General features: G+C 43.2%; 1 protein-coding gene and 1 long non-coding RNA gene across 5 annotated transcripts in view; one reads left to right on the forward strand and one right to left on the reverse strand.

The window, feature by feature from the left end:
• Positions 1-4,780: 4,780 nt before the first annotated feature.
• LOC102008515 lies at positions 4,781-14,481 on the reverse strand. Its single transcript, XR_259995.2, has 3 exons — positions 14,406-14,481; positions 11,592-11,738; positions 4,781-6,136 (listed from the first exon to the last, which is right to left on the reverse strand). It is a non-coding gene; the product is annotated as an uncharacterized LOC102008515 (long non-coding RNA).
• Positions 14,444-26,832, forward strand: part of Ttc12 (tetratricopeptide repeat domain 12) — a 66,324-nt gene continuing 53,935 nt past the window's right edge. The window contains exons 1-2 of one of the 4 annotated variants that reach the window (XM_005378139.2): positions 14,444-14,683; positions 16,097-16,168. In XM_005378139.2, the coding sequence (XP_005378196.1) occupies positions 16,111-16,168 (58 nt within the window). In that variant the 5' untranslated portion in view covers positions 14,444-14,683; positions 16,097-16,110. Of the gene's footprint in view, positions 14,689-15,349; positions 15,577-16,096; positions 16,169-26,832 lie in introns of those variants that run through there. The other 3 variants (XM_005378142.2, XM_005378141.2, XM_013511097.1) reach the window with 3 other exon arrangements.

The raw sequence follows: 26,832 nt of genomic DNA on the forward strand, positions 1-26,832 counted from the left end.
CAGCTACCTTCCCAGCTGTGTGTGTGTGTGTGTGTGCACGCGCAAGTTCTCAGGCACACCCAGCTGTGTGTGTGTGTGTGTGTGTACGCGTGTGTGTGTGTGTGTGCAAGTTCTCAGGCACACAGGCTCTACCCATGGCCAGAGGAGATGTCTTGGAGCTAGAGTCACACAGCAGTGCCCACTGCCCAGAACCTTGGAGGAAGTCCACATCCCAGGCAGGGGTCCAGTTACAGGGCTCACACATGGCTGGAGAGGGATTTCACACTGCCTGCTGCAACACACCTCTCCCTCCCTCAGGCTGGTGACAGTGTCCAGCCAGTAAAATGGACCCCTGTCATGACAGAGCTGGGAAGATTTCGAGGAAGGGAACTGAAAGGCAGGAGCATCACTCCCAGGTCTACCTGTGTCTGCCTCAAAGCCATGACTATTAGAGGGACAAGGCTTACCAAGAAAAGCCTGGGGAACTCCTTCCTTGGAGGCTTCTCTCTCAGTGAAGTGGGAAAGAGCAAAGAGGAGGCAGGGTGTGACCTGGAAGGGACTGCTGGACGCCGGTGGAGGTGTTGGTAACCAGGGACAGTACTGTGCTCTTTCCCCTCCCTGAGTAGCCAGACCCAGGGGTTTGGTGTCAACTGCAGCTGAGAGCAAGATAATGCCTGAGGGTCTGTCTGTCTAGACTGCCTCCTGTGATGATGGTGATACAGAGCCTCTTGGGAAGGTGACAGCACTAGGGAGGGACAAAGCTGGGGAGATCTCTTGGCTGATTCATCTTTCCAAGGGAGTCGGAGCGGAGCCTTGGGAAATAGCTGCAAGGCCTGCCATACTCTGTGTCCTTGTGCTGAAGGAGGAAAGAGAGTGGGTCCTTGAGTGGAAGAAAGAGAGATAAAACAGGGTCTCTTGTGTTCAGTTGGAGGCCAATGTACCACGTGGGCTCTCCTCCCCAGGCACCCTTTACCATACTCCTCCACGGTCCACAACCCCACACCACCTGAGCTGTTTGTGGAAACCAGGCATCCCTGACCCAGCCCCCGAGACCTGCTACAGCGAGTCCCAGATGTGGGATCCTACTGCAGGTGGCCCTTGATCACAGGTGGACAAACACTGGCAGACACATGGCGGGGAACATCTCAGTCTCCAGGCGCCTAGCTTCAGCTCCCAGCACTGTCTCCCTGAAGCTCTGCGACTCCACAAGAAATAGCAGAAAGGGCTGCAGACACAACCCGGAGGCTGGATGAAAGCACCACACTCCCCAAGACTCAACACACCCCCACATATACATAGAAGGTAGAGCCGCCATCCCAAGGACGCCCAGCTTGGCTGCTGAAGAAGCAAACAGCTGAAATTATGTCACATCATAGGGACAGATGTAACCCCCTGAGTATCCAGCCACAGACGCACATATTGACAGGGCTGGGGCTCAGCAGAAGAATGTATTTTGAATAGAAAAAAAGGGCTACAGAATTTAAATTGGTTCTAAGTGCAAAATGAGAGGCAATTCAGTGTAGACATTCAAAAATACTTGACATATTGACACTGACAGCTTGATTTTTATGTGATATTTCTACAGTGCTATGACTGGGACTGTTGTAAACACTTTACAAACATTTACTCATTTTGTCCTTAGAACAGTTCTATGTGGTAGACACTATTATTAATCCCTTTTTATAGATGAAGGAACTAGGGCACAGAGAGGTTTGGTAAACTGCCCAAGATCACACAGCAACAAAGAAGCAGACCTGGGATTTGAATGTCGTCATAAGGTATACACAGCAAGGAACGTGCAAGCCACCCTTCTTCTCTGTCCTGGTCAGACCACACCTGTGCTAAGGTTTTAGATTGCAAGTCACACCCTGGGAGAAGCACTGGCTGGTGGTGTCTGTCCTGGGCAGAGCCACCGGAGAATGAAGGAACTCAAGGCTGTGTCTGAACTGTGGGCGTGCTTGGCTTTTTGAAGAGGCCCTGGGACTGGTAGGCGGGGGCAGGGCAGGAAGTAGATTCCACACGACTGTCTTCATGGGTCAGAAGGGCTGTCGCTGAGAAAAGGAAGTGGATTTAGCGTACAGTCAGCACCACACGGAAACTGCTTCGTACACACCAGAGGAAGATTGTTCTGTCAGTTACCATACCCTAAAGGAGGACAGTCAGTGTCTTCATGCAGAGCTGGGTGGCCGCAATGGAAGCTCGGAGACGGGAGACCAGCCCATCTTATCCAATTCTACGCTCCTTTGATAGCAACAACCTCAAGCACCCATTGCAGCCCACAGCACTGAACACTGGGAAGCCGATTGCCAGCGTGATCAGAGCTATTGTTCAAGTATGCCTTCCAAAGGCAGGCAACCAACTAAGTTCCAGATTGCAGTTCGTGAAGGTCAGGCCGCAGAGGAGCTGGAGAAGCAGGACATGGGGTCCTGAAGAGGAGGAGAAGCCCTGAAGACAGAAGTAAGATTTTCCAAAGAAAAGTCCTGCCTGTTCTTCTATCCATCTTGCTTCTGCAGAATCCCAGAGCTCAGCACTTTGCAAGAAAAAAAGAACATGGCATTTTCACTTGCTCATTAATTCACTGAAGGCAACATATTCATGGAGCACCTGCCACATGCCACCACTGTGCTATGTGATGGGGCCACAGTGATGAGTATATGACAATGCCCCCACCCTAACGGAGCTCAGAAATTAGAACATCTAAATGATCTCGGACTTCAGAAAGCAACTTACCCTGCATTGGAATCTTGGCTCTGGTTTGTCCTCGCTGTGTGATCGTGGGCAAAATAGTTTATCTTGCTGAATATGTTTGCCTCATCTGCAAAGCTAGGGTTCCTATCTCAGAATTGTTTAAAGCCTTGTACTTTAGCGGGAGACACATCAGCATTAGTATTTGTAGTAGTCACAATTCTAAGCCGTAAGCAACTGAAATAGATTCTGGCTGATTGAAAGAAACAAGGAGTTTATTAACAGGCTATTAGGCAGCTCATGGAACTGGGGGAGGCCTGGTGAACAAAGCTAAGGGCCATGCTTCTGAAAACAATGGCCATAACGGTGCTGTCCAACTGTGTATGATCCCCAGCAATGCCACTTCTGGTTCAAGGACTTGATCTTCCAGCTACAACCGACCACAAGCGAGAGAGCAAGTGTGCTCAGCAAGTGCTCTGCAGGCAGAACATGACGAAGGTCCACTGGAGTCTCCTGACTGGCTGTCTGCCGAATACATGCCTAGCTTCTTGCCAGGTGCTATGGTTTATATCTAGATGTCCCCAAAGCCTCATGCGCTCCCAGGTAAGGCTTTTGCTGGGTGATTGGCTCATAGGTATGTGTGATACTTATCAGGGGCTTAGAGTACTGATGAGTTCATAGCTAAGTGTGATTTGGGAGGAGAAGTGCAGTTGGAGGCCACTGAGGTTGTGGCCTGGAAGAGTCTCTCTCCCCTCTTCCCGCCCTTGAGCTCTTGTCTGCTCTCCACAGGCATGTCATGGGCTGTTTCTCCTCTCCTGTGCCGCCCTGAATTGGAGCCAGCCAACAATGGACTGAAACCTCTACGAACTCTGAGCCAAAATCACCTTTTTCTCCTTTCACTTGTGGGTGTCAGGTATTGTGACTCAACAGCAAGAAAGTAACTAAGACACCAGTTCTACGAACTTCTGCTATAGATGCCCTGGACTTGCCAAAACCTTGCTGCAAAGCTGAAGACAACACTGAGGTCTGTTGTACACATCTATGTACATGTGAACTCCCCCAGCCACAGCATAAAGCAGAGTTTCAGGTAGGCAAGAGGTGGGAAGAGGAGATAGGGGACTGTGAGGCTCCCTGGGAAACTCAGAGGCAGGCTCCTGGCTGGGTGGGACCTGGCTGGGGAGGGCACAGAGTGGGATGAGGCTGCCACCAAGTGGATATACTGAGAATCGCAGGAAGACCTTTCTTCTAAACTGGCCTCCCAGACAGAAAGCACAGCCTCCCTTGGGGCCTGGGAAATGAGCTCTCCTCCTCCTCAAGTGCTCTGAATTGAGCAATTTATATCTGACGAACCCCAAAGAAGGTAATGGTGCCCACCTCTGACTCGGTACTCACAGTGTGCAATATGTTTTCATGGAGTAAATAACTACATGAGGACACTGATATTGTTATAGTGACTCATTAATTGAGGGCTTGCTTATATATGTATCAGACACTTTAAAACACCGTCTCACAATCCCCACAGCATATCTTTAGTGGAAAAATACATTTACCCAGCTGATATCCATTTTCCTTTCTACTCTGAACAGTACTTTGATTTTCTGTTTGGAATGTTCCTTCCACTGCCAGGACTTTTATAGAAATTCCACAAATGCAGCTGTATCTGAACCCATAAGAAGAGAAGACTTGGGTTTCCAGGTGCCACCTGAAGAGGGGAGGCTGCCTGCGATTACAGCTGACACTCAGGAAACAATAAATCCCACAGTGGAACCCCACTGGTTCACAGAATTGAAATGATCGCCCTTTTTGACTCCATGAATCAATATATCATATTTTCCTTTACTGAAGTTAGTTTGAGTGAGAGTTTTCCCCTTAAAACCAAAGCAACACTATTAATTCCCTTTTAATAAAGTAAATTAGCATGTGACAGTAGGGTATTATAAGTACCTGGTCCAAAAATAGAGAATTGTCAAAGTCAAGGAGATGGAGTGCATACATTCATGCTGTTTTTATCTTCCTAAAATTCACTGGTTGAAATCCTAACCTCTACCAAGATGGATTAGGAAGTGAAGCCTTTGGGAGGTGATTCTGTCATGAGACTGCAGCCCTTTTAGTTTTTTTATTAAAGAAACCCTGGAGAGCTCCTTCAGCCCTTCCACCATGTGAGGATACAATGAGAAGGTGGCCATCTATGAACCAGGAAGCAAATCCCCACCTGACATCCTTGATCAGGGCTTGATTGAGGGCTTCCAGCCTCCAGGACTGTAACAAGTAGATTTTTGTTGTTCACATAAGCCACCCAGTTATATAAAATCACTTTTGTTATAGTAGCCTGAATTCAGACACTGTTCTGAGAACTGGAGTTAGAGTGGGCACCAAAGGAGACATGAACCATGCCCTCCCTACCTGATTTCTTTGTGGGGATGCCACAACAAGCAACTTAGAACACAGCAGCTCCACAGAGAATTAAATAAAGAGATGTGATACAGTATGACCATGTGGCTTCTTTAGATTGGGTAGTCAGGAGATGGTGCCATGGAAATGTGTTGTCAAGGTGGTTCACTAGGAACTACATTTCCCAGAATCCTCTTCTTTCACCTCCACTCCACCCATAATGCTTTGCTTGCCAGGCAAATTCCTACTTCTTTTCCCTCTCTTACACTTTTTGTGTACCGTGCAAATCTCCACCGAAGCATACGTGCCATTGCATCACACCTGAAGTTCTTAAGGTCTGCACAGAAGGCTGCAAGCTCCTGGAGGTTGGTGTCTTCATGCCCTCTCATCAGTGTCTTCATACCGTGTCCCTCTACTTCCTACCACCAAGTAGTGCTCAGTATATTCGTTGAATGGATCCATGCATGTATGAATGAGCTAGAAATCAGGAGGAGAGACTGGCTTGGACAGGATGTTTGGGATGTTATTTCCCTGAATAGTGTGAAATTTACATTTTAAATCATATTAAATTTACAGAAGAGTTTCAGTGGTAGAACAGAGCTCCTGTATGCCCTTTCAGGTTTTCTCACCTTAGCATCTTATATAACCAGAAAGGGCTTATCAAAACTTAAAAGCTACATTTCTACAATATTCATAACCAAACAAACCTTATGGACGTTTCACCAGTTTTTCTCTCCATGTCTTTTGGTGCCAGGATTGAATCCATGGGAGCATATTGTTAGTACTTAGGTCTTCTTCAGTCTGTGGCAGTTTCTCAGTCTTCGTGTTTTCATCACCTTGGCACTTTTGAAGATACTGCTTAGAGTTTTGGAGAATGTGCCTGGATTTGTGTTTGTCTAATAGCTCCTCATGGTTGGACTGGGTTATAGGGGAAGAATGACCCAGTGATGACGTGCTCATCCCAAGGCATCATATCAGGAAGACATGATATCATCATCACTTACTTCCGGTGATGTTGACCTTGGTCACTTGCAGAGGTGCTGTCTACCAGGTGTCTTCACTGTAAAGTTACTATGAACATCTAAGGGAAAAAGAATTGAACATTACTTCCTGGAAGGGGTAATATCTACACTGTACTTGGAATTCTTTTGTAATGGGAAGAAAGGAGATTTTAACTTTCCTCCTGTTATGACAAGTGAGGTCTATGGGTCTCCTCTCATAGAAATTATTTTTAAATTAACATTTTTATAAAAAATAAAATACATGGGATTAAAAAGGAAAACATGCATTGATACGCAATTATTAAAGAATTAGAAACTCAAATGTGTAATATGGCGACACCTGTGCTTGTTATTAGCACATCAAAACAAGTTCGCTATGATAACTACCATGATGGCAAAGCGTTGCTGTGTGTGGTGTTATGGCTGTTAATGCCACGGAGGGTTTTTGCCCACATTAACAATGAACACAAATGCTAAATTTCAGTGACTTGTTTGTAAAAATAAAATATAATTTCTCCCAATTAAACTGACGAGTGCCATTAGTTTTATCTATTGACCTGAGCCCCTAAATTAATAATCGCAGGTTTAAATGGTCCCAGATGACAGATATATTCTAGGGCTGTACAAAAGGAAAGGCAATATGAAGACAGAAGAGCCACCCAAGACAACAGGCTGCTCTCTGCTACGGGTCTAGAAAGAACTGGAAAGCACCTGGCTGGGCAAGGAGGCAGCGGGGAGAAGCAGAAGAGGTTTCAGCCTCTCTAATATTGAAAGATATGCAAACTAATCCATTTATCATGGGTGAAAATGTTAAGACTCAGTAGTGGTGAGGATACTGTGAAACTGGCTCTCTCACATACTGCCAGTTATAAAAGTAATTTGTGCAAATTTTTACAAATGCATTGAGAAGCTATGTGAGAATGTTAACCATAAAAGTTCAAAGTGTTGCTTGAGAAACCCACTTTTGGAAAGCCACTTTAAAATCCTAGTTACATAAAAAATTATATGTAGAGATGCTCATTGCAGCAAATTCTACATGAGTACAATGTTAAAAGAAATTAAAAGCCGGGCATGGTGGCACACGCCTGTAATCCCAGCACCTGGGAGATTGAAGCAGGAGGATCCTTGCGAGTTCGAGACCAGCCTGGGCTACAAAGTGAGCTCAAAGCCAGCCGGAAATGCATAGCGAGACCTTGTCTCAAAAAAAAAAAAAAAAAAGAAATTAAAGATCTAAAATGATAAAAAGCAGCCACATGACAGAATAAATGAATAAGTGGAACACCATGCAAATATTAAATAATTGTAATAGAAACAATGTGATTACATGTAACAGACTTAGGAGAGTCAAGATACATAGGTATCCCCTCCGGGTCTCGAATATCTTGTCTGCTAAAAGAAAGATAATAATACCCTCTCCTGAGATTGGTATATGGCATCGTGAGATATATTTAAAGCCCCTAGTGAAGGGCCTAGGACATCAGGGATGCCTAGAATGTGTCAGTCGCCTTTATGATGCTATGAAGCTACACCAATGAAGTAAGACATAAAATCATATGTAAACGTGGTTGTACCACTGCAAAAATATGCAGAAAAAAGGATGAAAAGTAAACGCATTGAAATATTAGTAATGGTGTGTGTGGGTAGGGTGATCATGAATGATTTTATGTTTCTCTTCATTTTCTAAATTTCTACAATATGCTTTTAACAGAGTATTAAACTATTGATATAAAAGAAAATGTGTTCATTAAAAATACAACTCTCCAGCCTTTCATAGTAATTGAGGTAGACCCTCTATCAGGACAGTATGTAAACCTGGAGTTTTTTAAATCTCTATGGGCCTATTGTCCCCCAAATCTTGGAAGCAAAGAAAATCCCACTGCACAAAGCTAATGTGTCTTTATAATTTCTGAGTGGTATGAATCACCCCTAGATGAGTGACCAAGCACCCCAGACAAATGACAAATCAGTGTTAAACATCTCTAGAGCCTAAATTGTTAACATTTTAATGCACTGTCCAGAGAATCAATCTCAGCAGCAATGTCAGTTATACAAGGGGCCTTGCCCAGAGCATGACCTACAATAGGTGCTCAATAAACATTAAGTAAACACAAGAAAAATGCAAGAACAGCTGAGCAGGCACATTCCCTAGCCTTTCCCCACCTCTGCAGTTGGCCAGGTGTAGTCATTCAGTCCACACGGTGGCAGTACTGCTCCACAGTAGGCAGAGTGGGAGACACTGTCTACCTGGCGTTGAAGATACAACTTCCCTTTCCTTTTCAGGCAAAAAATCTCGGGATGCACAGAACAGTCTCCAAAGAAAGACATTGTTGGCGTCACCCTGCTTTCTTAACAGAGTGGGGGACTCATGCCTCTGGCTATAAGAAAGATTAAAAACAACCATTTGGGCTGGTTGGGGCAGCCTGTGAAGCACAGGGCACAGTATGTACAAGGTTTATATATTCACAAGGCCAAGGTAGGGCAGAGGCACCCAGGATGGCCATGACTGCAGGGGTCTGAAACAGGCTCTCACAGGAAGGATGGCCACAAGAGGCAGGGCCCTGGTGGTGTGGGGAAGGCGGACAGCAGGAATTTCAGGGACACAGACTGGAATTCACAACTCTGCTCAACCTCTGACAAGTCTCTTGGCCTCTCTGGTTGCATGTCCTTGTCTGTAAAATGGGAATAGGACCTTGTAGGGCTCAAAGATATTTGGATAAAATAATGCATGTCCAGGATCGAGCATGATGCCTGGAGTGTAGCAGCTCAGCAAGCTTTCCTTCTTATCACGGCTGCTGTGTGGCTGTTGCGGATAATTGTGGTGTCACTAAGGAGTCACAGAAATCCCAGGGAAGACTCTCAGCACAGAGGGACACAGATTAGATTGGTCAGTAACTGGGTTGTAAAATGATTCCTTCATCTCTCACAAGGGAGGATCTGAAAAACTAAGACAAGAAGCAAGCATTTCAGCTACTGTTTGTTTTTAATGAAAGGTTGTATGTTTGGGGGAAAATCTAATGTAACTTTGGGTTCTTTGTAGGGAGGGATGAAGTGACTAAGCTTGTCTGGTTTCTTCTCATTCTAGATCCTAAGATCCAACTTACATGCAAGGAACTGCAGCTCTAACAAAACTCCTAGGCCTTGTCTATGCCTTTCACTCTCAGCAGGCAAAGGTAGGGTCGCCTTATCCCTTGTGCAGCTATCCTTGGGAAATTTTTTCAAGTCTACTCTAAGTTTATAAATTATGACTGATGGGAAAAAGCAGAGAGCTAAAATTGTTTACAGAAAAGAGAGACAAGAGTAAAAGAGAGGAGAGATAGCTTATAATAACCTTCAAGTCTCTGATTTACTACACATTGGAAGGTAATCAAATGTTCTCCAATTTTTACTGAAGACATAAAAAAAATAAAACTTTTCATGTGGAAATTGTGAAAATACAGGAGAAATATAATTGAAATACAAGTAACCAATGCTTTAAAAGTTCCGTTCCCCTTCATTTTTTGAATACATAAGAAAACACATGACATTGACCTTTAAAATGTAAGTTACAATGATCATAATCTACACAGACTCATGCACAAAGTCTCTGGATTTTACCATGTAGTATGTGAAGAACATGTGGACTGAGCGGCTGTATTAGACATGGTGGGCCATGTTCTGCTGCTGTAGCAAACCGCTGCTCACTCGTTCTACATCCCATCAGAAGCAAACAGGCGTCTCTGTTCTGCGTATCCTCCCTCAAGGGGGCCTCCACCATCTTGCTGCTGGGTTGAGGGAGGGGACGCATATGCTCACTCTTTTTTTTTTTTTTTTTGGTTTTTCTCCTGTACCAGGAACCGAACTCACGACCTTGTGCTTGCCAGGCAGGTGCTTTGCCACTGAGCTAAATCTGCATCCCCTGCATATGCTCACTCTTAAAGGTTTCTGCCCACTTTACTTCTTTGCACACTGCATTGGTCAAAGCAAGTCACCGGGCCACAGAGAACTGAGACCCTGGGAAGAAGGACAGTTGAAATCTTTATAAATAGCTCAGTGACTGCCCAGGGTTATTAGGACTTCTGACATCTTTAAGTGGTCAATCTGCCAAGTGAAAAATGTATACCTCAAAGTACGTTGTGACTGTAACAGTGCCTGTCCTCCAGGAGGAACCACCCTGGGAGGCCTGAGACAAAAAATCAAAACAAAACCCCTAAACACTCTCATTGCTTTTCTATCTATAATAACATGTATTAGCCTTCCAAGCACAGCAAGAGATTAGCTCATTTAGTCAACATATCTTTATTTAGCTTCAACTGAGTGCCAGGTTTGGAAATATAAAGACAAAATAAAGCAAAATCCCTACTCCCAAGAAAGAACAGTCAGTTATTCTGTTGGGTTATCCTGTTGGTTTAGGCTACTTATTCTGTTGGGTCTTAGGGTTGAGGCTTGATGTGAAGTCTAGGCCCATCAGAGATCCTGGTGGGAGTCATCAGACGGAAGGAATCCCAAAGCAGCCACCAGCCCAGCAATCAGAGACTGCTGAGTATTTTCATTCCAGCCCAATCCAGAGCCACACACCCTCGCTGCTCCTTGGGTGTGACTGCCGCCCAGGTAACTCCTCACCTCTTACCTTGGTTCTTGCCTCAGCCTTTCCTTGCTTCACGCTCTGCCTAAGGCTGCCTTCCTTGATACCCCCACCTAATCTCTAGGCTCAGCTCTCAGCACTCTTGCCTTGAGCTTTTCTGTTTTCCACACACCACAAGTTTTCCGCCTCTAAATTCCCCTCAGCCTGGAACCCTCCCACTCCCTCTGTCTCCACATCATTGTGAAAATATGTTCATGGGTATGTAGCACAAGTGAGCAATGGAACTTTTTTGTTATAATCCATGAAGACTGTGAGCTTATTTATTACTGCAGCATAACACTGCCTCCTCCTTCCTCTTCTTTGGGCATTGGACCATGTCTGCCTTTATCACACTTTTCTATGATCACTTATTTGTGCATCTGTCTTCCTCAGTGGACTATGAGATCACCATGGATCTGGTCAAAGCAAACACTCCAACAATGTGGATATTTCTGTGGCAGAAAAGTATGATGAGATGATCAAAGACATTTGAGCATAACAATATCCTACATGAGGATAGTGCTCTGAGAGGGAAGGAATGAAATGGAAACAGGACTTCAAGGAAAAGAAAGAATACAACTTCTAACTATAAAGAAAAAATTATTCATTAGAATCTTAATTGTATGGGTTGAGTGTCAGATTATTCTGTTGTTTAGAGTCCACTGGATAATATACATTTATAAATCAATGTGTGCTTTATTTTGAAATATTAGTACTTTTATTATGCCAATATCACAACATTGAGACCAATTAGACTTAAGATAAAAGTAAGGGTAGACACACTAAGGGAACATTAGCTGAATGAATGAAGAGTGCCTTCCACATCAGTTAACGTTAAACATGGCTGGGAGTGACCAAAAACTCAACACAGGGGTGACTTAAAGAAAAAAGTGTTTACAGTCCTGAAATATTGTTGGGATTAAAATGCCTCTCACCTATAAAGATATGGGGTTGGGTAGTCCAAGTCTGGTATGGCAATGTCATGGTCATCCTAGCTTGTAGTTTTCCATCCTAAACAAACTGCTTCTGCCTCATAGTCCAGCTTGGCTGATGCAGCCCTCACCATTGTATCCACACTCCAACTAGCAAGAAAAAAGAAAGACAAGAAAAAGAGAATCCTTTTCTAGGATAATTCCCACAAGTGGTACCAATGCTTCTGCTTATGTCTAAATGGCCAAAACTTAATCATCTGTAAGGAAAGGTAGGCTCTATTCTAGGCACTCTATTCTAGGCACCTTGTGCCTGCTAAAAACTGGAGGGTGTAACAAAGAAGAGAATACATATGAAGGGACCATAATCAATGTAGCCAACGTGTACTCATAAGCACTTAAACTGAATATGACATCCTTTCTCCAAACCTGGCTCTCCTCTAGTCTTCCTCATCTCAGCCAATGGAGAGCCGCAGGTTCCTTGGGTCTGATGATTAGGTACCACGCAACCCACTACATCTGCAAAATCCCAGGCCCAGAACTGCTGACCCAGCATCTGCATTTAAGATCCCCAGGCAATTCCTATGCACAGTCAAGGGTCAGGGACACTGCTCTATTGCATACTAACCACAGTAGTAATTACAATAGTAACATTTACAGGATGTTGATAATGCTCCAGGCATCATTGGGAGCGCATTAACCTGTATTAATTCTTGTACCTCTCACAGCAACCCTGTGGGGTAGATGTCTTTTTAACAATCCTATTTTACAGATGAGGTAGCTGAGGCACAGAGAGATTAAGTAGCTTGTTCGGGTCACACACCTAGCAGTAGCAGTAGAACTAGTATGAATGGTAGTCAGGTGTAAAAAAGATCTGTAGTACCTGGCATATTAGAAGGTGCATAGTAGGTGCTTAATGACATTTTAATAAATGCTAATAATTAGAGAGCTGAGATTTGGGTTTTTTTTTTGTTTGTTTTTGTCTTTTTGAGACAGGGTCTAGGTGTGCAGTTCAGGCTGGCCTTGAGCTCACTTTGTTGCCCAGGCTGGTCTCAAACTTGCAATGATCCTCCTGCCTCAGCCTCCCACGTGCTGGGATTACAGGCGTGCACCACCACACCCAACAAGAGCTGAGATTTGAACACAGGCTAAATGGCTCCAGCCCCAGTCCTGGGCTGAGATTCTGCAGCAACACTCTGATCTGGGCACCCTGAGTAACAAAGTGCCGATGTTTTATTAAAAGCCCCAGAAGTAGTGGGTTGCATGGTACCTAATCATTAGACCCAAGGAACCTGCGCCTCTCCATTGGCTTAGATGGAGAAGACTGGAGGAGGACCAGGTTTGGAGAAAAGAGGAGTCCAAATTTGTCAGATTCACTTGAAAATGCTTGTGAGTTACCCATGTGTACATGTTGGCTACATTGATCATTGTCCCTTAATATGTATTCACTTCTTCAAATCCTCCAGTTTTTAGCAAGCACAAGGTGGTGTGTGATAAGTGTTTCTCAAGCTCATCCTACTAGTCTTCCGTGGACTTGGCACACATTTCACGTAGACCTTTTACGTATGATGAGTGATTGTGTAAGTGAATGAGTGGCGGAGTCATGGAGGCAAGTCTCTCCAGACCCTAGGTAAAAAAAGTCTGATGAAAACTTAGGAAGTGATTTGGAACTGTCAGCCCCAAAATAATGAAAAACATCCTCAGATTGGAGAGGCTGCCTTCGTATACTCAAGACCTGACAAGCCTGAGAGGAAAATGGCATGACACCAATAGAAACAACCAAAATGCCACCAGTTCATGCTCTGAATTCACTGCAAGGTATTCTATGTCTTTCTGGGACTCCCCACAACGTGTCTAACCAGTGCTTACTAAAACCCTTGCTCTGCCCAGGGGCCTCAACTTCCTGCTACTTCTCATGAGACACCTCAGTCCCTTGGGCCAGCCACTGACTGTGTCCTGCTGGTCCCCCAGTCCCACCACCTGTGGCTGCAGACTACGAGCTGGAGATCTCACTCTGCTGATCCTGCACTCACTGTGCTGTCAACTGGAGAATACCTCTGGCCTTTTGTGCTACACTCCAGTGCAGATACTAAGGCTGCACTGCATGTGTACCTGTCTTCATGGAGAATTCAAACAAACCTGTCCTCCACAAGGCACAGGTATGCATTCATCCTCCGCAGGGCTCAGGTATGCTTGAGAACTAGGCCACAAGTCAGCCTGGGAATCAGTGTTGAATCTAGCTGGCCATGCCTGGACCCCACTGTCCTCTGGTAAGCTCTATCCCCAGGGGTTTCTCAGTCCCCATCGAAGAGGTTTCCATAAAGTACCTACAAGTTTGACAGGAAGTCCCAAGCGATTCTGATCATCACCTTCATCTTAAATTTTCCCCAAACCTGCTTTTCTCCTTCAGTTAACTAATGCATTATATGCTGAACTTTTGTTTATAAAAACAGACTGGAATTTCTAAGGGTGTATGCATCAATTCAGAGTGTGAAGGTATGTGCCCTTTAACTCATTCGGCCCTAAATTTTGCTAAGATTCCCTTGATACTCACTACCACTTATTCCTAGGCTCCAGGCACTTTCATCATAAACCTTATGAAAAAGTGCCATTTCTCCATTTTATACTTGAGAAAACGGAATCAAAGAGGTTATGCAACTGTCTGATAAATGTTATGCAATATTTATCAATAAATAAAACTGGATTCGCATCCACGACTGTCTCTCTCGTGTACTATTAAGACTTTGACCCTGTGGGCCAAGGATATTAAATCATGGGCAGTGAAACCCTCCCCTCTTAGAAGAAAAAAGAGGCGATAACCTGGTGTTACTTCAGCGATAACCAGTGATTCGTGTCTTCCGCCTTTCTGCCCGGACATGGGTCGGAACTCGGCGCGCTGCAGAAAGAGGCCCCGCCCCGGGCTGAGGCCCCGCCCCCAGCCGGGGCCACTCACAGTCCGCTCACAGCGGCCACTTCCGGTCCAGCCCAGGCGCGTCGGGTTAGTGCGGTGGAGTGGCGCCGGGGTTTCCCCTTGGGACTTGGTCGTGGACTAGCGCTCAGATCCGAGCACAGGCTGCTGGTTTGGGTCCCCGCGGATGGTACGGTACAGTACTAGCTGCGGGCTGGGACGTCCACGACGGACACTGGTGGACCGACGCTGGGGAGCGGTTGCTGGGCAACGGTGCGGCTTCCCCGCCCACCCGCTGAGTGCGCGCGGCTGCTCAGGGCGCAGCAGGTTGTGCGGATCGCCGCGGTCTCGACCCCCACACAATAGAGCTCTCAGCGCCCTGACGACCGCCCTGCCCTGGCATCCGCATCTCGCGGCAGGTGGCCCTGGACTAACTGTTTCAGCTGCAAAAAAACCCCATAGCGATCTCGCGCATTCCGTTTTATAGATAAGGCGCCTCACGCATTACTCATTTCCATTTCGTGCCTGGTGCTATATTCACCCCTAAATTGTTCTCCAAGTTTGTGTTACGGTTTCCATAGCACAGGTGAGGCTGGGAGGTTCAGATGAGCTGTGACTTTAGCCGGTGTCACACAGTTTGTAATTGGTGGAGATAAGGACACAGAGGCTCAGAGCAAGCAACTCACAGCTTGCTCAGGGCAGGTTTATAATTCGAGGGGCTGGGGATTTAGCTCAGCGGCAAAAGCGCCTGCCTGGCAAGCGCAAGGTCGTGAGTTCGGTTCCCGGTACCGGAGAAAAACCACAAAAAAAAAAAAAAAAAAAAAAAATTCGAAGTTACAGGTGTGTTACGTGAGTACACCACCATACCTACACGTGAATCAGAATCACCTGGAGTGTGATTAAAATATACACTGTGGGTCTTCTCCCAGCCTTACTGAGAGTCTGTGGGGCTGATTCGAGGAAACTGTTGTACAAGCTTTCTGGATGATCTTTCTGGTGTGTGGATGAACCGTTGGATACCACTGAGCACACCATGCAGCCTCCCACTCAAACCACTGTGAGGTGATAAATCCAAAATACCAGGTAAACGCTGGCATCAAGTTCTAGTCCTTCCAGCCGTATGCAGCTTCTCTTCAGAAACAAACCAGAGGCGTATATTTTAATCAAGTGGAGACATTTAGATGCAAATTGCCCCATCTCTGATTACCTGTTACACTGCCAAGTCCAAGCCTCAGGACCAAAGTCAGGCACCAGCACCCCCTTTATCTCTGGCCACCTGTCTGTTGCTCTGCTGTTCTCCTTCATGGCAGTCTCTCAATCACAGTGGTTCATGTTGGCTTTGGAGGAATTTCTTTGCAGAGCAGTTGGACCAGTGGAGGCAGGGCTAGCAGCTCTCTGGAAGAATCTCCGCAAATAATGTGTGTCCCTTGGCCTTAAGCAGCAGCAGAGTAAAATGGATCTCCTTGCTGTTATTCATGATATTTATGAACACAAGTCTGTCTTTAAAATAATCACCTGGCTCTTAGTCGTAGAAGGTTAATAAGCCTGACAGTTCTGTTTAGTGTTTTATTATTAATCTCATCATTTATGCTGCCTCCCTTAGGAATTTGGCCCACCATGGCTGATGATGAAGAGAAAGACTTTCAGAAATTTCTTAAAAATGTGGATGAAATCAGTAAGTACCAGTAAACCATAAACAAATTGAATTCTGTTTTGGAGAGATGGGAGTGGCTAAAGACAAATGATAAAGTTAGTTCCTGTGTTGTTTGACAGTTTTATGACTCTTAAGAAAAAATGTAATTGAAATTTTTTTTAAAAAAGGATATTGAGAAATAAGTTGTACCCTCAGGGCAGTATCTTTTGGCTGTTAATTGACATGCTAGAAGCTGTTCACATTCTGATTGGTATTCAGGCTGACAGCTCCCCTCCGTATTTCATCCCCTTTCCACTCAAAAGGAGCAGCTGTTCCCCATGGCCAATGGGCCTATCTGTTGCCTCTTAGGGAGGTAAATCAACAATTAACACTGATCAGTCTGGGATCCCTCCGGTTTCAGGGTAGGGTCATTTCTGTTTTTATACTGTACAGGCAAAATCAAATGGTTTTCCCTCAAGGTCTGTTAAATTACATGGATGGCTTATGATTATTATCGTCTCTTTCTCTGTCTTTCTGAATCTCTCTCCACAAGAAGATGCATCCCTACCCCAGACAGGTGGGACAGAAAATGTACTCTGATCCCACACATCACCTTCAAGAGATTCCAAACCAGTCAGACCCTGTTCAGACATCAAAGACCTTGTCCAAAGTGGAATCCAGCAAGCCGATAAGTCTTACATAGCAAATAGAAATATATTAAAATGCTGCATCCAGCACACTGTATAGGTGCAAAGAATTTTAAAAATAGCTTGGGTAAACCTCACAGTGAAACATGCTGACATGCTGGTATGTGCTTTTGTTCCTCATGAGTCTCTCTTCTGCTCATCCCTGAAAGACGTCTATGAGTTCTGGCCATGGCCCACAGGTCACCTGGCTCTTCATGTGATTTTCCACCACCTGTTCGTGCAGGGGCCATGCCAGTCTGTTCTGCATTGTTCCAGATTTTAGCATAGGTGCTGCTGAAGCGAGCACATGGCCACCACCTGTTGGCTAGTTGCTTCCCCGTCTGAATTGCAAACCAGGCTTCTTTTCAGAACCTCAGTCTCTACAGCCAACTGCATCTCCACTGACCCCTACAAATACCTCAAGCTGCATGTGTCCAAAATTGAGTCATCACCATTTTCCCCTGTCTGGCCTCCCCTTGCAAAAGAAGCCTGCCTCTCCTGCCTCCCCCTTCTGGTCTCAGTGGGTGGCACCACCATCCACAGCTCTACCATCCTTCCCTAACCCCTCCCACCTCTCCACCCTGCATCCAATCAACTTCAAGTTTGGCCTCTGCCCAGCTGCATCCTCTCCAACCCTCCCTTTGTTCTGGTTCCTCTCAACAGAATTTCAACAGCCCTTAATTGTTGTTTTTGCCACCAGGCTTGTACTCCCCACTGAGTAAAATATCTAAAATGCAGGTCTGACCCAGACACTTCTCTGCTTGGATTCCTTCTCAGTCATAATAAATGCCAAGCTCTCTTGAGTCCCCACATGACTCTGCCCTCATCTCGCTCACCTCGCTCACCTCGCGCCCTCCTGACACTTGAACAGCAGCGAGCTGCTGTGGTTTCCCATATGTACTTGCTGTTTCATCCTCTGCACTTGGTCTTTGTTATCCCCTCTGCCGCCCCTTCTTCTTTACAGGTCTTTTATGCAGACTTTGGGTTCACTCAGGTATCATTTATACCAGCCTTGTCCACTAGAACTTTCTGTAATGCTAGAAATAAACTGCATTGTTCTGTAAACTGCACTAGTCACTGTAATCTGCATTGTTCACTGGACACATGTGGCTGCTGACCATTTGAAATGTGGCTAGTGCGACTGTAGAAATGAATTTCTAATTTTATTTCTTTTTTTACCAATTTAAATTTATATAGCCCCGTGTATGTGAATTCTGTACACTCATTTCTTGGGTTCTTACAGTGGTATTTCTAGGCAGTATGGTAAAAGAATATCTATAGTTCAGAGGGAAAAACAGATGCTAGGTAATTTCAAAGTGATAGGAGATGCAAAGAAAGACTTGGAAAGTGCAGGAGAACCTAGCCCAGTTCAGGGAGCTGTATTAGTCACTAGGACAGCCATAGCCAAGCACCACAGGTTGGGAAGCTTAAGCATCAGGAAAGTATGTTATCACTGTTGTGGAAGCTAGAACCTCAAGGATAAAGTATTGTCAGGGTTGATTTCACCTGGGGCCCCTGTCCTTAGTTTGTTCACATGGTCATCTCTCAGTAGATGTTTTTGTAAGGATACCAGTCATACTGGGTCAGGGCCCCCCAATTCTGATCTCATTTAATTGCCTTTGTAAATGAAGGACTGTCTGCAAGTCTCCAAAAATAGTCACATTAGGGCCTACAGCTTTAACTTTTTTTTTTTTTAAAAAAAGGCACAAACAAGACAATAAAAAAAACAAAACAAAAAAGACCTCAATAAATAAAAAAAAAGCAAGAAGGAAAGAAAGAGTAAGAAGGAGCCACCCAAGAAAAACAAAGCGAGGGAGCCAGCCAGAAAGGAAGGAAGGAAGGAGGGAAGCTGTTGTTACAGTAAAAGGCTGGTGCCTCCTAGAAACAGAAGGAATGAAAAGCTCCATATTGCTGGACAAAGAGATCAAGGAGAGAAAGGCCCCACTCATGGGAGGAGGGGCCAGACCAAAGGAGACCTGGGAAGCCACAGCACAGAATACCTGAGAGAGCTGTGGGGACCCTTTACTTAGACCAGGAACATGATCAGATTTGTGCTATAGAAAAGTGCCTCCAGCCATGGTTGGAAAGGGGGCTGTGTCAGGAAGAAAAGGGACGCCCAGGAAGCAGGGAGGAAGCCATTACAGTACGGCAGGGAGGGGGAGGAAGGGCTGGGCTTTGAATATGGCAGTGGGAATGGACACAATGCACAGATGTAGACGTCTTCAGAAGGCCCGCTTGACAGGCTTTAGTGTTTGAAGCTGTAAAGACAGAGGGAAGGTGAAGACTAAGGGTGAGGCTTAGAGCTGAAGGGCATTTGCTGAGATAGAAGGCGTGGGCAGCCAGAAAGGACTTGGAGGGAGGTACTGTGGCTAGGGTAGGTTTGGTGAGTTATGACCTCCTGGCAAAGGCATTCACAGGGCGTTCACTTTGCCTGGGGTGAGCTGAGGAGAAGCATGCCCTCCTCAGCTTGAGGACGTGGGACAGTTGGAACCTTCAAAAATGGAAAATACCTACCAGGCAAACGCCATCCGAAAGTAGATATTGAATATTCGTTTCAGACAAAACAGATGGGAAGGCAGAGGCCATAATTATTTCTTGACCTTATTTAGGTTTAACTGACAAAATTGTATATACTTTTGGCATGCCGTGTCGTATTTTAGTTTATGTGTATGTTGTGCAGTGACGAAATCTGAGTAACCTGTCCATCAGCTCTCATACAAACCCTTTCCTTGTGACGAGAATATGTCAGATCTATTTTCTTAGCAGTTTTCAAGGATACAGCACATTGTTATTAACTCACCCCATGCTGTACGATAAAGCTGCAGAACGTATTCCCCCCATCTGACTGAAACTTATATTTTTTTCACCAATACGTTCCTGCCCCCAACCCCCCTGGCTGTGCTAACCACCATTCTACACTGCTTCAAGGAGTTTCTCAGTTCCATATATGAGTGAGATTGTGTAGTACTTGTCTTTTGGTGCCTGGCTTATTTCAATTAGCGTAGTGTTCTCCAGGCTTGTTCATGTTGTTGCAAATGACACAATTTTTCTCTTTTTAAGGGTGAATTCCTGTGTGTTTGTGTATGTGCGCGCGTGTGCGTGCACACATGCATACACACCATACTTTCTTTGTTCATCTGTTTTTTTTTAAATTAAATTAACAAAACAACAATGAAGACAAAGTCAAAACTACACAAAAACAACAAAAATGATGCGTAAACTCAAAACAGAATGATAGGCATTAACAATGGTTGCTACATTACATACTGTTATCTTCAGCGAAGTTGCTCGGTCCACTGAACGTAAGAATGTAAGATTGATCAAACAATCAAAGACCATAACAAGTAATAAAAAAAAAACAACATGGGGTTCATCTGTTGATGGACACTTTGAGTGATTCCCTACCTTCCTACTGGAGCTAGTGCTGCATAGACATGGGAGTACAGATGTCTCTTTGACGTACTGACTTCTTTTCCTCTGGATGTGTACCCAGATAATTTACTAGATCTTGTGCTAGTTCTGTTTTTAAATTCTGGTGTCAGTGAAGACTTCACTTACAATCCCAAAATAAATCTATCAAAATCATGTGAGCCCTTCATGGATAAAATTATAAAATTTAATTGAAAGAGATCCCACTAGTCAAAACTGGAAAAAAAATTGAGCAACAAATTAAGCGGTGTACTATTAGATTATAATACAAAGTATAAAGTAAGTGTCTACGAGTCCACACTGATATAAATAAATGACTGAAGGCTTAGCCACTGGTGCACACCTGTAATCGCAGCACTCAGGAGACTGAGGGAGGAGGATTGCTCTGAGTTTGAGGCCAGCCTGGTCATACTATGTTCAAGGCCAGCCTAAACTATGTGCAAAACCCTCTGAACAATAAATAAATAAATAAAAGTCGTGGAATAAATAAGTAAATAAATAAGGCCAACCTCCCACTCAGATGAAGTCCAAATAATTTATATAGATGATGTTCCTTGCAGGAGGGGGATCATAACCCTCAAATCTTTTAGTATGAGGTACATTTAGTAGCTTACTTCCAAGGAATACAGTACAAAAAGGAGGGGAGTGTAGAAAAATGACTTTAGTGTGGAAGAAAGCTGACAAGCACAACTTTAGACAAACAGCCAAGGTTAATGTCATGATAAATCACATTGGTAACGTGTACCCTTGATATTACACACTGCTCTCTTTCTCTCCAGATTCTGTGACACCACTGTAACCATGAGAAATACATAAGATAAACTCAAATTGAAGCACGGTCTGTAAAACCTGACAATTTTGCCTCAAAACTGTTAAGGTCATGGGAAACAAGGAAAGTTGAGGAATTGTCACAGCATGGAGAAGCCTGAGGAGGCGTGACTAAATGTAATGTGGTATCTTTGTTGACATGCTGGAACTGATAAAGAGAAACTAATGAAATTAGAATAAATTATGGAGTTTAGTTTATAAAAACTTTAATTATAATAGATAAAAACATCTAAATAAATGAAGATTTTTTTTTTCATGGCCAGGAAGACTCATTTGGTAAAACAGTAAGTTCTCAAATTATTTTACCCTGTCAGTACAACTTATATCAAAATCCGAACAGTGGCTCTTGGTAAAATTCAATAAGTTTATTCCAGAGTTCACATGGAAGAGCAAATGACAAGAATAACCAAGAAAATTCTGCAGGAAACACTAGTGAGACAACTCTCCTTACTGTGCAAGACCTATTAAAAGCTGTAGTAATTAATGCATGGAGTTGTCAGTGCTGCAAAAGAAAAACAAGGCAGTGGAAAGTGGCAGAGCCTAGAAAAGATTCCCCATGTAACAGGGATGATGAGGCACATCAGTGGGGAAGGCAGGAATCCTCAGCAAATGAGGCTCCCGTGCTACCCAGAAATCAGCTGTAGGAGCACTAATTACATTCACGAGAAAAATGAAACTTGAAGACTTTAGAAGCCACAATAAGAAGTATATTCATAAGCTTAACAGCAGAAAAGATATAAATCACGATATAAATATGGTGTATTTACCATATTAAACAAATTTTTAGATTTCTTCAATGAAAGTTTTCATAAAAATAAGTGGAGAGATAGGCTATACCCATGGAGATCTGTACACATACATAAAAATGCTTCAGGATATATAAAGAAATCCTATAAACCAATACAAAAGGGACAAATGACCCAGTAGAAAACTGGCCAAGGCTGGGCATGGTGGTGCTCACCTAAAATCGCAGCACTTGGGAGGCTGAGGCAGGAGGATCACTGTGAGTTCGAGGCCAGCCTGAACTGCATCCCAAAACCCTCTCAAAAAGATTAAATAAATAAGTAAGTAAGTAAATAAATAAATAAATAAATAAATAAAAAGAGAGAGAGAGAGAAAACTGGCCAAGGATAGGAACAGCCATTTCATAGACAAGAAATCCCAATGGTCTTCAAATAGAAGTAGATAGTCAATCCCAGTCATATCCAGCAAATTGAAAATCAAAACATTCATGAGTTCATTCCCATCCATTATGTTGGCAACAATTTAACAGCAAATGTTAACAAAAATGTGGAGGAATGAGAAGTTTCTTACACTGCTGCTGGAGTGAAAATTGGTGTACTCCCTTCTTGAAGAACATATAACGTGTATATATAAGTGTTCAGTTCACATATACTGACTGCAAAAATAAACCACTTTGGTATCTATCATTAATAGCACGGTATATGTAGTGAGTAAAACGAATCACCTGGAATCATATGTTTCAGGAACAAATCTCTAAAACATATTCAGAGTAAAGAGTAGGTTATACAAATGCTGGTAAAGATGCAGAGAAAAGGAATGCTTCTACACTGTTGGCGGGAATTTAATTACTGCAGCCACTGTGGAAATAGGTGTGGAGGTTCCTCAAAAAACTGAAAATAGAACTATGGTGTGATCTAGCTTTACCACTTCTCAGTATACACCTGGAGGAATCAAAGTCAGCATGCTTTTGAGATACCTGCATGCCCCTGCTTATCACAGCGCAACGCACAATAGGCAAATACGGAATCAGCGTAAATGCCCAGCAACAGAAAACAATGCACATGCATCCATGCACACATGGGGGAATATTATTCAGCTGCAAAGAACAAACTTACATAACAAAGAGTCTGGTAGGTTGCAAAACTGTTCACTAATTCCTTTCATTCCCTCAGAGCAGACCCTGTTTCTTCACTGCTTAGTCTTTGACTTGCTTTAGCCTAAGGGATATTTGTAGACATGACACAAACAGATGGAAAATGTGCAGTGCAGGAAGATGGGTGGAACTGCACTCATCAAAACATGCATGTAGTTGGGGCTGGCTTTCATGCCACTCTTGGGGTCCCTTGCCAGGACGTGAGACTGGCTTTTCCTAGTGGCTCCTATTGCTTCAGCCACCTTTCCAAAGCAGGACTTCTTAAATGACTGATAGCCGACCATTATATTTTTGGTAGATTTAAAATGTTTTACAACTAAAGTTTTGAAAATGAGTTTCCTTGGACAGTCAATGGGAAATGAAGAAATGGAAATAAGAAAAACACCTTTAAGAAATTTAGTTGTAATTTCCATGTGTTTGCTATGATCTGTGTACATGGGATGATTTCTCTTCTTTTGTGTTTGTTTAAGCAGGCTTTATGGGCTAATATGTGGTCTGCTTTGGAAAAGTTCTGTCTGCTGCTGAGGAAAGTGTGTGTTCTGTCATAGTAGAGCAGAACACTGTGTAGATAACTATTAAGTGCATTTGTTTGAAGTTATTACTCAGCTTTCAAATTTTTTGTTAATTTTTTGTACAGTTGATCATTTGTGAAAGTGTAGTGTTGAGAATAAAAAAAGCAATGCAAAAAATCAGAGAGCTGGTTCTTTGAAAATAATAAGTAAAATAGACAAACTTATGAAAAGAAGGAAACAAAAACATGTGCATGGTGGCACAGACCTATAATCCTAGCTCTCGGGAGGCAGGAGGAGTTTGAGGCCAGCCTGGGCTACAAAGTGAGCTTAAGGCCAGCGTGAAATGCATAGTGAGACCCTGTCTCAAAAAGACCAAAAAAAAAAAAAAAAGAAAGAAAGAAAGGACCTGTAGCCAAACTTATGAAAAGAAGGGAAGTAAAGGCCCATATCAATACAATTAGAAATGCAAAAAGCAAAATCATAATAGATTCCAAAAAAAAAGAGGGTCATTAATAAATATTGTGAAAAATTATACTTCAGCAAATTGGAGTGTCTTGAAGAAATGGACAGATTCCTGGACACATGAATTACTAAAATTAAGCTAAGAAGACATCAAAATGCTGAATAAATTCAGTGACAGGCAATGAAATTGAGGCAGTAATAAAATACTTATAAGCTAAGAAAAGCCAGGGACCTGATGGAGTCACCACTAAATTCTACAAGAACTTTGGAAAGGATATAACACCAATACTCTCAAACACTTTAGTGAATTGGAAAAGGTTCAAGTACTTCCAGACTCATTCATGGAAGCTAACAGTACCCTGATTCCAAAACCAGACAAGGATCCAAATAATAAAACTATAGACAGTCCCTTTTATGAACATACATGCAAAACTCCTCAACAGGATACTGACAAACACAATGCAGCAAGTCATCAAAAAGATCATACATCATCACCAGGTTGGCTTCATCTCAGAAATGCAGGGCTGGTTCAACATGCAAATGAATAAATATGTCACTTGGTCATCTCAGTACACACAGAATAAACCTTTGACAAAATCCAGCTTCCATCCGTGATAAAAACTCTAGTATAGAAGCACTTTATCTCAACCCGATAAAAGCCATTTATAGTAAACCTGCTGTCAACATCATATTAAATGGGGAAAAACTGAAAGTTTTCCCTCTAAAATTATGAGTAAGATAAGAATGTTCAGTATCAACACTCATATTCAATACAGCACTCAAAACTTTAGAGCACTCAGGTAAGAGAAAGAAATAAAAAAGATACACATAGGAAAAGAATAAATCAAATTATCCTTATTCACAGATGACATGAGCCTCTACATAAAAGACCCAAACAATTCTACCAAAAGACTTCTACAACTAATAACCAAATTCAGCAATGTAGCAGGATATAAAATCAACACACAAAAATCAGGAGTGTTGTTATACACTAATAATGAATTCACAAAGAGAAATAATGAAAACGCTGGCATTCACAATAGCATCAAGGAAAATTAAATACTTAAGAATTAACCTAATCAAGGCAGTGAAAAACATGTGCAATGAAAGCTATTGTACTCTGAAAAAAGAGATCAGTGAGTACATCAGAAAATGGAAAGATCTGCCATGTTCCCGGATAGGCAGAATGAATATTGTTAAAATGGTCACAATGTTGTCAAAATGAATATTGTCCAAATTTTTATTTGATTTTGATCAAAATACCAACAGTGTTCCTCACTGAACTAGAAAAACTTATCGTAAGATTTACATGGAACCAGAAGAGACCAGAATAGCAAAAGCAATCTTGGGCAACAAAAACAAAGCAAGAAAGCTCATAATCCCAGATTTGAACTTATGCTACAAAGGTACAGTGATTTAAAAAAAAAAAAAAAAGCATGGCACTAGAACAAAACCAGACAACTAGATCAATGAAACAGAACAGGAGATAAACAACCCCAGGCACATTCATCCATTCGATCTGTGACAAAGGGACCAAAAACATACATAGGGAAGATAGCCTTTTAAAGAAGTGTTGCTGCGGAAACTGGTTATACACAGGCAGAAAGTTGAATCTAGACCCATATCTGTCACCATGCACCAAAATGAAATAAAGATAAATCAATGAAATAGGTACTAAAACAGAAACACCTAATTGACTAGGAGATAAAATAGGTAAAATGCTTGAAATCATAGGTATGAGGAACCCCTGCAGTGAGTCCCCAGTGTCCTCAAGGTGTTATGGCACATGGCAAAAAGAAAGAACAAGAGACAGAATGGCAATGCAACGGGGATCTGGGATGACCGATTGTTCACAGGGAACAAAGGCCATGGGGCAGCCAGAACCTCAGTATTTATTATGTCTGTGTCAAGGACAATGAGTGAAGGGTAGTGAGTGCTCCGGGAATGGTAATGGCGAGAACAGTGGGCTGACGAAAAGAGCAAAGCACTCTTGCAAGGATGAGACAAGGAGCCATAAGGAGACTGTAGTTTCCTCAGGAGAGACTATTTGCTATTGCTACTACATGGCCATAAAGATTCTTACTCTCAGCAAGTTTTACTGCCACAGTATCACTAGCAGTGAATAGACACTTCTCAGAAGAAGTACAGAGGGCCAGAAAGTACATGAAGAAATGCTTGACATCTCTGGCCACTAGGGAAATACAAATTAAAATTGAAACAACACTGAGATTCCATCTTACTCCAGAAAGAATAGCTGTCATCAAAAAAAAAAAAAAAAAAAAAACAAGAAACCAACAAATTCTAGTGAGGCTGTGGCGGAAAATACACCCTTCATGGTTGGTAAGAGTGTAAACTAGTATAACCACTATGGAAATCAGTATGGAGAGTCCTCAAAAAACTGAACCTAGAAACTCCATTCAACCTAGCTATTCCCCTTTCACTGGCCATAGGGCTTCAGTTGTTACCAGAAGAAAGCAGGGAGTTTCCCGTTCCAATCTGGCTGTAGGGACAGGACAAGGACAGCCGCGGACACCCCCTAGTCTCCATTTATCTATGGTCCCTGACAGTAGGTACCGGAAAGGACTTTCTAAACAGATCTCCAATTGCACAAGAAATAGCATCAAGAATCAACAAATGAGAATTGTATCAAATTGTAAAACTTCTGCACACAAAGAAAACAGTAAATAGGATGAGGAGACAGCTTACAGAATGGGAAAAAATTTTTTCCAGCTACTCTGACAGAGGTCTAATATCTAGAATCTACAAAGAACTCAAAAAATAAATTCTCCCCCAAGTAAAAGACCTGGGCAAAAATTGGGCAACTGCAATGAATAGACACTTCTCAGAAGAAGTACAGATGACCAGAAAGTACTTGAATAAATGCTTGACATC

Source organism: Chinchilla lanigera, unplaced genomic scaffold, assembly GCF_000276665.1.
Source record: "Chinchilla lanigera isolate Chin_1 unplaced genomic scaffold, ChiLan1.0 scaffold00011, whole genome shotgun sequence".
NCBI lineage: Eukaryota > Metazoa > Chordata > Mammalia > Rodentia > Chinchillidae > Chinchilla > Chinchilla lanigera.